This window comes from Oratosquilla oratoria, chromosome 18 (assembly GCF_046742065.1).
Source record: "Oratosquilla oratoria isolate Oo_2021 chromosome 18, ASM4674206v1, whole genome shotgun sequence".
In the NCBI taxonomy this organism is placed as follows: Eukaryota; Metazoa; Arthropoda; class Malacostraca; order Stomatopoda; family Squillidae; genus Oratosquilla; species Oratosquilla oratoria.
The window spans coordinates 64,181,291-64,193,948 of NC_134794.1; the positions used below are offsets into that span (position 1 = coordinate 64,181,291).

At 47.5% G+C, this 12,658-nt stretch overlaps 1 protein-coding gene across 4 annotated transcripts in view; it reads left to right on the forward strand.

Annotated features, from left to right (window-relative positions):
- LOC143035339 (uncharacterized) overlaps window positions 1–12,658 on the forward strand; it is a 460,728-nt gene that overhangs the window by 413,380 nt on the left and 34,690 nt on the right. For all 4 annotated transcript variants that reach the window (XM_076202312.1, XM_076202310.1, XM_076202309.1 and 1 more), the window contains 2 exons: window positions 1,475–5,854; window positions 6,485–7,283. In XM_076202312.1, coding sequence (XP_076058427.1) covers window positions 1,475–5,854; window positions 6,485–7,283 — 5,179 coding nt within the window. The remainder of the gene's footprint in view (window positions 1–1,474; window positions 5,855–6,484; window positions 7,284–12,658) is intronic.

The window sequence follows — 12,658 nt, forward strand, 5'->3', positions numbered from 1 at the left end:
AGGTGGTGGCGTAGTTTTGTAGCTTCTGGATCCACGAGTCCTTCATTAGGGCCATTCGCGTAAGCACTCCATCTCTGGCTCTCGACAGTGCGTCAGGATCTCACTACCCAAACCATGTAATTTCGCTGTCATGTTTGTATGGTCATTTGATCAGCTGTCAGTATCTTAGAAAGGCAAACATTCGACAATAAATGTTAAGTGTATAACTTTTATTCTAGGGTAAGGCTAGTGCCAAAGGAGAAGGAGAATTAAGAAAGCGCCAAGTAGTAGAGGTGTCATTATCAGAAGGAGAACTTGTCAAAGAGACGATCATAGGGCTAGACCGTCGAGGAGGCAGGGTATCCTCCCAACCTCTTTATCTTTATCATTTTTCTTATTTCTTCGTGTTTATGAACACAAAATAAGCCTGATCGAACGAAGAATTCGACCTGTTGCTATTGGTTTGTGAGTGACGGGGTATTTACATATAGCACACAGCTGTTTAGGAACATCGTGCAACGTGGCATTGTTTGGTTTACATTGTATTTGAAACAAGCGAGCACGGAGAGGTAGATATAGCAACTTCGTCTTGTTTCTTTGTAAACAAGAGAATAGATGCCACATTTCATGGTTTGCTTCTGTATCAATAAAATATGTGGCACGTTTCGTGTTAAGCTACCATGTAAATAAAAACATAATTACCACGTTTTGTGTAATGCTACCACGTGAATAAAAAATGTAGTCCCACATTTCATGTTGTGCTACCATGTAAACGATAACATAATTGCTTCAGTTCGTACTTTGGTAACATGTAAAGCAGGCGCTCTAATTTCTTTTGTTACAGTGTCAACAAAAACATAGTTGCCATATTTCATGTTTTGGTACTATTTCAACAAAAACATATGCCACATTTCGTGTTTTGCTGACATGTAAACGAAAACACAGTTGCCACATTTCATGTTTTGCCACCACATAAACAAAAACACATTTGCCACATTTCATGTTTTAATACAATTTAAACAAAATCATGATGCCACATTTCGTGTTTTACCACCATGTAAACAAAAACACTGTTGCTACATTTCATGTTTTGATACCATGTAAACAAAATCATGATGCCACATTTCGTGTTTTACCACCATGTAAACAAAAACACAGTTGCCACATTTCATGTTGTGATATAATTTAAACAAAATCATGATGCCACATTTCGTGTTTTACCACCATGTAAACAAAAACACAGTTGCCACATTTCATGTTTTGATACCATAAAAAAAAAAAAAAAAAATAGGTGCCACATAACCCGAACTCCACTACCTGCTGTACATATCCTTGGTATTTTCCAGCTGTATTTTTCAGCTGTATTTTTCAAGGTGCTTTGATATCGTTTTTGCCAGCATTCAGTCGTTCATTTGAACGGAACGAGATGGAGAGAACGTCTCTCTCGTCTCGTTTTTCAACATGTTTCGTTCTCACACGTTCTTTCATTTTTCAGAATGCGAGGAAAGGTCAGAGTGACACATCGAAGCGAGCCGAGTCCAAACGTTCATCGTCTCCAGAAAAAACACCCAAGTCGTCGGGCAGCAACAACAACAACAACAATAACAACAACAATAACAACAACAGTAGCGGAAGTAGCAGTAGTAGTGGTAGTGGCTGCGTAGCCAACGGTAAGACCCCAACCCACAAGAATACCCCGCGGACCGGCAGATCCTCGGCGGGCAGATCGAGGTCTCCCGGAAGAGCCTCGTCCTCGGCCCCCGACTCCCCGAGACCTCGAGGACGTCCTCCCAAAGTCCCCAAGGATTCTGACACCTCCTCCTCCACGTCGACGTCCAGTAAGTCCTCCTCGAGACAGCAGGAACAGAGCTCCTCCTCGAAGAAGGGATCTTCGAAGGACACCAAGTCCTCTCGAGATTCCTCGAAGAAGGCCAGGACTGAAGGACGCGACGCCGACGAGGAGGCGAAGGACGGGGAGGAGGGCCGCGCGACCAAATCGGAGGGGAAGGGGAAGGACAAGGACTCCGAAAGAAAGAAGGACAGAGATGTGAGTGAGAAGAAGGACAAGGAGGTGGACAAGAAGGAGACGGGGGAGAGTAACAAGGAGAAGGAGAGTGACAGGAAGGATCCTGAGAGGAAAAAGGAGGACAAGGAGGCAGTGAAGGACAAAGAGCCGGCCGAGAAACGGGCGAAGGAGAGTGACAAAAAGGAGAAGGAGAGTGAGAAGAGAGAGAAGGAGAGTGAGCGAAAGGAGAAAGCGGGTGACAAGGGGGCCGACTCTGGCGATAAGAAAGAAGTGGTGAACGAAGGTAAAAGAGAATCGGGTGCCGCTGCTGCTTCGAGCAGAACCAAAAGGGACAAAGAGAGTGAAAAGTCGAGCAGCCACCGAAGGACGAGAAGGGGTTCCGTAGCGAACGTGACACCGAGTGAGGAGGAAGGAGGAGGGAACGATTCCGCCCCTGAGCAGGCGAACCACGGGGTGGCGTCCTCCTCCTCCTCCGTCGGGAAGGGGAGGGACGCGAAGGCCAGGGCGAACGAGGGGAAGGACAAAATGAAAGGTCCAAGTGACAAGGACAAAGAGAAGTCCAAAGCGGTTGGGGACAATAAGAAGGAGGGCGTAGAGGAGAAAAGTGTACGGGAGGGCTCGGCTGTGGTGACGCGGGACAGAGGAGGAGGAGGAGGAGGAGTGAGGGACGCTGCCGTCTCCACCAGAGGGCGCGAGATGACAACGACCACGACCACAACCACGACCACCACCACGACCACGCTTACGGGTGAAACCAAAGAGTCTCTTGGACGCTCAGGGCAAAGGACTAACAAACCAAAGAAACCCACCCCGCCGAAGAAGGCGATCCAAGACAACAACGACGACGACGACGACGATGATGACGAAGATGACGACGACGACGATGACGACGACTCCGAGGCACCCGAAGAGGAGGGTAAGAGCAACTCGAAGGGTGAGACGAGAGGGGAGAAGAAGGGCGGGGACCAGAAGGAGGAAGGAGGGAAGGTTCCTGAGAGGGAGTCCAAGGAGGACACGGCTGCTCCTCGGAAGAGGGGACGCCCGAAGGGGAGCAAGAACAAGAAGAAAGGCGACAACCTCGTGACCACAAGCGCGAGGTGGGGCAAGAAGGCAACCCCGAAGAAGCTCAAGGGCGAGTTGAAACAGGCCTCGGCCTTGGCCAAACAGAAGAAGGAATCGGAGAATGCAACCTCCGACAGCGAGCCCGGCGAGGACTCGTCCTCGAAGGAGCCTGAGGTGTCGAGGAACGCGAAAGGGAGGTTCTCTTCCACCTCCGCCTCTGGGAAGAAGAAGACGTTAGCGAAACACTCAAGTTCCGACTCCTTGGTGACCGACGTCGAGAGCGAGAAGGAGGAGGCGAAGAGCAGAAGTAAAAAGACGAGCTCCCCCAAGGAGGACCCCAAAGAATCCAAGAGGCCGAAGTCACCCTTGAGCTCGGACACGGAGAAGGAGTCGTCGCCGAAGAGCACCCGAAGGTCGTCTTCGTCGTCAACCAAAGTGCCGAAGTCGCCTGCGAGTTCGGACACCGAGAAGGAGGCAGCCGGGAAGCTGTACAACCAGAAGCTCCGGTCACCGCACCCCGCGGAGACCCGGAAGCCCCCGACGCCAGTGAAACCGACGAACAAGAACTCCAAGTCTCCCGTGGACTCGGACGCGGAGAAGGAGACACCCGCGATGAAATCCCGGGCAAAGAAGTCCAAGATCTCCGGGAGTTCGGAGGACACCGAGAAAGACTCGATGTCGAAGACCAAGAGGAGCAAGTCCCCCGTGAGTTCGGACACTGAGCAGGAGACCAAGATGATGAGCTCCTCAAGCAGGAGGTCTTCCAGTAAGTCCTCCGCGAGTTCGGTCAGGGACAAGAGGCCCAAGGCTGTGAAGGAGGAGCCGAAGAACCTGCGGGAGAAGGAGTCCGACAGCGAGAGCACCGATGTCGAGAAGGTGAGCAGCAGAAGGTCAGCGGTGAAACGCGAGTCGGTAGATCAAATCAAGAAGGAGAAGAAGCAGATGGACGAGGACGAGGAGGAAGAGGAAGAAGACGAGGAAGAAGAGGAGGAGGAGGACACGAAGAGCAGCAAGAAGAAGGTCGCGCGGAAGAAGAAGCCCATGAAGACCGTCGTGGACAGCGAAGACGAAGAAAAGATGGCGGACTCCAAGAAGTCGAAGTCAGTCGAAGACAAACGGGAACAGAGATCCGCGTCTCAGGTGAAGAAGAAAAAGAAGAAGAATAAAAAAACCAGTCGGAAGGCCATTGACACGACCGAAAGTGAAGACGAGGACGAAGAGGAAGGGGAAGAGGAAGAAGAGGAGGAAGAGGAGGAAGAGGAAGAGGAAGTAGCGAAGAAGAAGTCCGGGAAGAACAGGAAGCCCAAGAGTCCCCCGAAGGAGGAGGACTCCGACGAAGAGGAGACGACGGTGAAGAAGACGAAGAAGAAGGCTCCTCCTCGGAAGAGGACCACGAAACGAGACTCCGACGACGAGGAGGAGGAGGACGAGGAGGACGAAGACGCCGAACCAAAGAAGAAGGGCCGGAAGGGATCGAAGGCGTCCAAGAGCAAGAAGTCCAAGAAGAGCGACATCGAGAGCGACGACGACAAGAGCGAAGATGACGATAAGAGCGAAGACGATGATGACGACGAGGAGGACGTCACGTCTTCCTCGTCGAAGCGGAAGAAGACCTCGTCGAAGAAGAACCGGCGGTCGAAGGGGAGCAAGGCCAAGAAGAAACGGAAGTCTCGCGTGGTGAGCAAAGCGAAGGTAAGCTTCGCGAAGCGGAAGAAGAAGAGGTTCTTCGGCAAAACGACGACTTCGGACGAAGACGGAGGGAGCGAGCGCGAGTCGGACTCTGACGACAGCGACCTCGACTACGGGACAACGGCGAGCAAGAAGAAGAAGGCGGCAGCCTCCGGAGGGGGAAAGAAGCCCCCAAAGAAGTCTGAGCCGATCACTCTCCCGCAAGCGAGGAAGAACCCGCGGATGGCGAGTCTGAACGCGATGGCCATGATGCAGTGCCTGAGTGAAGATGCCAAGGTCCCTCTCCCTCACCACGATCACCCGATGTCCATCGTCCTCCGGGACCACTCGAGCACAGGAAGCCCGAGCGAGTCCAACGACGAATATTCTGACGAAGGGAAGAAGAAGGCGAAGAGGAAGACGAACAACGAGGAGAAGAGCGAGACGACGACCAAGGTGCCGAAGAAGAGGAAGAAGAGGCGAGGGGAGCTGGACGTCCAGATGGACATGAGGGACATGGTGGTCAAGAAGAGGATGGCCAGCCTCAACGCTTCGGCCATCATGGCCGCCAGCTACTCCGTCGAGTCGCGGAAGAGGAACCACCCGGTGACCTCTTCGGCGGAGTCCTCCATGGAGAGCGAAGTCACCAACGTCAACATCAAGAAGAAGTTCTCGGTCAAGTCGACCAAGGGGAAGTGTACCAAGACCCGGAGCTTCATCACGGTGCAGGAGACGACGAAGAAGGTGAAGAAGGCGCAAGGGAGCAACCAGACGGAGGTGGAGGAGCACATCATCGTCAAGAAACGCGTCAAGCGGCAGACGGACGACGATAACGCCACCGACGATCACTCCGAGATCGAACCGGAGATCCTCAACAAGAGCCCCGTCCCGGAGGCCATGATGGACGAGTCCACCATGACCTACCTTAACACTGAGGCGCCCTCGGCACCTCACACCGTCACCATCTCCGGCGTCAGCACCTACTGCATCACTTCGGGCGACGGCAAGACGACCACAGTCGTCCAGAAGCAGGTCCAGAGGAAGTCGACCACCACCACTTGCGCCACTTCTTCGCCACCTCCGCCTACCGCCTGCATCCACTCGACGCATCACGTCCAGGTAACACACACACACACAACACGGGAATCCTAAGACATCAACACCTGTAGATTTTTAGTCTCACATGTGCAACAACTACCAACCAAACAACCCCCAGACTCACACACACGCACACACACGCACACACACGCACACACGCAACACCTCCATACTCACAAAAAAAAAAAAATCTTACACATATTGAAATGAATTAACAAAAAACTACTCCCCTCCCAAGACCGCCAAAGTCAGTATTACATCAAATGTATACATATATTTTTTTATCATAGGGAATTATGTAGTAAAGCTGTTTTTCACCTTGTTTGTGAAAAATGTAGGAATATATATACTGTATATACATATATATATATATATATATAAAAATACATATATACTGTATATATATACATATATGTATATATATATATATATATATAAATACATATATATAAATACATATATATATATATACATATATGTATATATATATATATACATATATATATATATATATATATATATATATATTGTTTTTTGGGGGTTCTTTGTGTTCTCTTACGTTTATTATTCGATGTCCATGTGACTTGGGATCTGCAATAAGAATATTTTTTGGTTAATTATAATAATTATTTTCTTAATGTTTCCGTACAGCCTCCCCCCGTATACACGCCATCAACAGCCCGACCCACCGACAAGTACTCCCCCCTGGGGGCGCTGTCGGGGATGCAGCCCCTCGTGGGGGCCGCAGGGACACCCCACCCCCACCCCCACCCCCAGACCCCTCCCCAGCCCCATCCGCCCCCTCCGCCTCCACCTCCCCCACCCCCGCACCATCATCACCACCATCTCCAGCACCATCCCCACCACCACCACCATCACCACCACTCCCCTCACCACCATCAATACCAACACCACCACCCTCACCACCCGTCACCACCGTCGAGTCATGCGCCACCACCACACCACCACATGCCACCACAGCATTCGCCACAGCCGTCTCATCCACAGTCTCATCCACCACCGTCTCCTACTCATCCACCACCTCCCCAGCATTCTCCACAGCAGCAGCAGCAGCAGCAGCAGCAACAGCCACAGGACCAACAACAGCAGCAACAGCAGCAGCAGCAGCAGCAGCAGCCTCAGCCTCAACAGCAGCCTCAGCAGCAGCCACAGCCACAGCACATGGTCCCACAGCATTCGTCCTCTCACCACCCGACCCCCACGCCCACCCCGACTCCCGAAATCCCCTCAGGACGACCTTCGTCCACGGGGGTACCCTCTCACCCGTCCTTGACCCCCGTGGCCTCGTCCCCCTCTGCCCCCCACGGGATGGCCAGCCCCCCGCAAGTCAGCCCCCTCTCCTCCGTCAAGCCCCCAACAGCCCCGTCTATAGTCAGGCATCAGTCAGCCTTCTCAGCGCCGACGCAGTCAGCCACAGGGGCGCATGCAGGTAAGGTCATCCTTGACGTCAGGTGTCTGTTCCTGATCCCCCCTCCCCCTCATCCCCACTACGTCACTTTCTTTTCGTAGCCCAGTTCGAGCCAAACGTCTTCCAAGAAATACATATCTGCAAAATTCCTTGGCTTGAACTGGACTACGAAGAAATGACATCCGGGTCTTTTTTTTTTTGTAAACAGTACTGTATCACCTGCCAGCTGGCTTTATAGACCTCCAGGATTTATTATTATTATTATAATTCTTTTACATATATATCAGTAATTGTTATCATCTCCAGGTTGTAGACAATATTATTAAACGTAGTACACCTTCAGAACATTTGTTTGTTGTGTGCGCAGATTTTTTAAGTCAGCATTATAGAGCGACTTGTGAAGGTAGATTTAAAGTTGTTAAGTAGATTTAAGTTATGCTAATCTACTCGATATGGTACTCTAGCAGCAGCAGGGGATAATGTACAAGTGCTACCAATCTTCCAACGACTTTAGGGACTAACTCCTGCGTTTTTTTCAAATTTTTTGCCAGATGGTAATATTCTTAACGGCTTTAACGAACTTTTTCTTGAATCTTCAAATTCAACAAGAATTTTTTTTTTTTCTGGATAAACGAAATGTATTATAAATTTATTATCAATTTACTGCAATGCAAATGTTCCGTTATGTTTATGTTTATGTGACATTTCTGGCAAGTGGTTTGAAATGCGCTCTTTTAAGAAAAAAAAAATACTTAAGCTCTCCAAGCACCACTCGCCGATCTCAGCTCTCTCTCTCTCTCTCTCTCTCTCTCTCTCTCTCTCTCTCTCTCTCTCTCTCTCTCTCTCTCTCTCTCTCTCTCTCTCTCTCTCTCTCTCTCTCTCCCTCTCTTTCTCTCTCTTTCTCTCTCTTTCTCTTTCTCTCCCCCACCCCTTGATAGCTTCTTGAGTGTGTACGTGTCTTGATATAGGTGGGACCATCAATATCGCAAAAAATGACTCATTCAGTGTCCATTGACGATCCAGCCGAAAGAGGCCACACCCACATTTCTTCCCGGACCAATCAGGATCGCTTTGGACAGACGCGCATTGGGTGAAGGGGGCCTGTGATTGGCCAGGGGATGAAAGGGTGTGTGGCTAGATTCGTCTAAGGTCATGGAATTATCTTCACAACCACCACTACTTCTACTACTACTACTACTACTACTACTACTACTACTACTACTACTACTACTACTACTACTACTCTCACTAATACTGCTATTTGTATTGCTAATATACTGATATTCCTAAAACTGGCCTTTGTCGTCTTATACTATTTGACTATTAACTATTAACCTGTTCGTGTATTACTCAATAGTTCCGTGTCTTTACCATCGACAATACCATTCCCGTTGTTGCGACTACTATTTTTAGTAGTTGTACTATTACCACCTCCACTAGAACTATCTCTGTGGCTCCCCCTAGTGTCACAAGGCTTTACCCAAGGCTGCAACTACATACTAGGCCAGTGGTTTTCAACCCGGGGGGGGGGGGAATGGAGCCCCCCAGGGCCATGACAAGAATTTAGGGGGAACATGACCTGCTCCTCTACAAAATATACGTTTCTACATAATGTGAGGAATATTAATTATATCAGATATAATATAATTATATAAATTATATTTATATATTATCATATATATATTGTATATGATGTGATTATATCAAATTATATGAAATAGATATAAATAAGAATTATATCAAATATAAGATAATTATGATTGTCAACTTTGTAATGAAGCAAAGAGTTTTTTCATGTAATTATTATCATTATTATTTTTCTTTCTGGTTGGGATTTGGGAAAATAATGAAGAGGGGGAGTATAAGGCTGAGAACCATTCATCTAGGCTTTGATCATGCACCAACTATATTCTCCCTCCTCCCTCCCCCCTTCCCCCCATCATTCACCCGTTTCTAAGCTGAGCTCGTTTCGTAGACCATAAGAGGGATCCAACAAAGCTGAATAAAATTGGTTAGCATTCGCCAGAATAAATTCACTAAAGTGAAGCGTTCGTCCCATTGGATAGAGAAGGATCAATTTAGACTGTTTCGTCATATTAGAGGACAAACCCTACACACACACACAGACACACACACAGAGACTCACACACACACACACACACACACACACACACACACACACACACACACACACACACACACATATATATATATATATATATATATATGTATGTGTGTGTGTGTGTGTGTGTGTGTGTGTGTGTATTAACAGATACTGAATGATCCCCAATAGTAAGATAATATTACCAACCACATTAACTTATTTCCACTTTAATTTCTTGCAAACACGATCGAGACTAACAGGAGTATGTAGCTCGATGGAAGCGCATTTGGAAAGTGAGACGTTGTCAGTGTCTCAGTTTCCGAATATGTTTTCATCGAGCTGTTCTTCTGTTAGTCTCGATCGTGTTTGCAAGAAATTAAAATGGAAATAAGTTAATGTGGTTGATAAGATATATATATATATATATAGTTTTCAACTGTTGTCCATGTGCTACGCTGGCTTTCATTATATTTTTATTCTGGCTAACGTCAAACTATTTTTATTCAGTTTGCCAACCGGGGGGGGGGGGAGGGTGCGTCGCCGGAGCTAAAGGGGTTAAACATAACTGTCTCGGATTAACCCGATTTCTCTCCCTCTCTCTACTTCTCTCCCTCTCTCCCTGCCTGCCTCTCCTTCACCTTGCTTTTTCTCTCCCTCCCTCTCTCCCTCCTATTGTCCATTCCTCCCTCTCTCCCTCTCTCCCTCTCTCTCTCCTTCCCTCTCTACTTCTGTCCCTCTCTTTCACTCTCCCTCCATTGCTCTTTCTCTCCCTCTCTCTTACTTACTCACTCCCTCCCTCCTTCCCTCCCTCCCTCCCTCCCCTCTCTCTCTCTCTCTCTCTCTCTCTCTCTCTCTCTCTCTCTCTCTCTCTCTCTCTCTCTCTCTCTCTCTCTCTCTCTCTCTCTCTCTCTCTCTCTCTCCCTCTCTCTCTCTCCCTCTCTCTCTCCCTTTTCCTCGGGCTTTCAGTTGTATCTCGGCTCCATTAGTTTCTATCTTCCCTTCCTCCTCCTCCTCCTCCTTCCCCTCCTCCTCCTCCTCCTCCTCCTCCTCCCTCCTCCTCCTCCTCCTCCTCTTAATCCTTCTCTTCCCTCTTTTCCTTATAAGGTCCTATTTCTTTTCTTGATACGCTTCCTCCTCCTCCTCCTCCTCCTCCTCTTTTCTCTCTTCTTCTTCCTCACCCTCGTCCTCCTTCCTCCTCCTAACCCCGTCTTCCCCTTCATCTTCATCTTTCTCCTCTTCCTCCTTTTCCTCCTTGGCCTCCTCCTCCTCCTATTTTCTCTTCTTCCTCTTCCTCGTCCTCTTTATCTTCTTTTTCCTCCTTCCCCCCTTCATCTTCATCTTCTTTTTCCTCCTTTCCCCCTTCATCTTCATCTTTCTTCTCTTCCTCCTTTTCCTCCTTGTCCTCCTCCTCCTCCTATTTTCTCTTCTTCCTCCTCCTCGTCCTCCTCATCTTCCTCCCCCCTTTCCCCCTTCATCTTCATCTTTCTTCTCTGCCTCGTTTTCCTCCTTGTCCTCCTTCTCCTCCTCCTATTTTCTCTTCCCCCTCCTCCTCGTCCTCCTTATCTTCTTTTTCCTCCTCCTCCATCATCCCCCTCACCTTCATCCTTCTCCACTTCTTCCTCCTTTTCCTCCTCCTCCTCCTCCTCTTCCTCCCCCCTTCCCCCTCCTCTTTCTCCTCCTCTTCTTCATATTCTTCTTATATAATTTTCCTTTCTCTCTTCTTCCTCCCCCTCTTCTTCCACTTCATCTTTCTCCTCTTTTTCCTCGTATTCCGCTTCATCTTACTCCTCCTCCTCCTCCTCCTCCTCTTCTTTCTCTTCCTTCACTACCACCGTGTCCTCCCCTTCATTCTCTTCCTCTTCTTCCTCTTCTTCCTCCTCCTTTTCATCATTCTCTCCTCCAATTTCTCCTTGTCCTCCTCTTTTCCCTCTTCTTCTTCCTCCTCCACATCCATTTCCTCCTCCTCCTCCTCCTCCTCCTTTTCTTCCTCCTCCCTCTCTTCGCCCATTCTCCTTCCTCTTCCTACCTCATCTCCCCCTCCGACTCTTACTCTTCCGTCCTCTCCTCTTCCTTCTCTTCCTCCTCTTCCTCCTCCTCTTCCTCCTCCTCGTCCGGTCCTTTCCTTTTTTTCGGTCATTTTTTCCTCCTTTTTTTCATTTTCCATCTCCACCGTCACAGGTAAATGGGAACCCAGTGCTGTTGGCCTCCTCCTAGATCAAAACCAAAACTAACCAAGCTAGATTGGCCTAAAACCCGATTTCGAAAACACCCCATCCCTTCCCCCTACCCAGCCTTTTTTTTTTTTTTTTTTTTTGAGGGAGGGGGGTACTCTATGCACTGACAAAACACCCGTATAAGAATGAGTGTTTATTTTCTCTTAATAGTTATCTGGATGTAACCCCCAACCCCTTCACTTCTGCGTACCACAGCCCTCCCCCCTAATAGTCTTCTTGATGACGTCATTAATGACGTCATAGACAAACCTGTTATGATTGGTCGATTTGGAAAAAAGTGGCGCTGTAGTACGCAGGAGTGAAACAGGCTACACCTTTCCCATGGATAGAAACGCTGGTAAAATGCAATCAATAACAGCAACATTCTAATCCCTTTCGTTATTTTTGACGTCATTATTTATTGTTGGTGGCCTTTTTATAGGATCAAATCCCCTTTCTTGTTGGTCCCAAACCCTTTGTATTGGTGTTTGATTCCATTATAAAGGTCCAGATCACTTTTGTGTGGGTTCGATCGCTTTTATATCGGACCTAATCCCTCCCATCGGTTCTGAAACCATATTGGTTCAGATCCGGTATGTATATGTTCCCTGTATATAGATTTTGATCCCTTATATATGGGTTTCAATCCTCTATTTATATAGTTTCCAATCCCCGATATTAAGGTAATAGATCCATATATACTGGCTCCTTTATACACTCGTCATAATCTCATATATGTTTTGATTCCCTATATATAGGTCCAGTTATCACTAGGTTCCAATTCCCTATAAATAAATACCAATTCCCCATATATAGGTTCCAATTTCCTATATATAGGTTACGATTTCCTATATATAGGTCCCAATTCCATATATATATATATATATATATATATATATATATATATATATATATATATATATATATATATATATATATATATATATATGTTCCGATTCCCTATGTATAGGTTCCAGTTTCCAATATGTAGGTTACGATTTCCCATATATAGGTCCCAATTCCATATATATATATATATATATATATATATATATATATATATATATATATATATATAT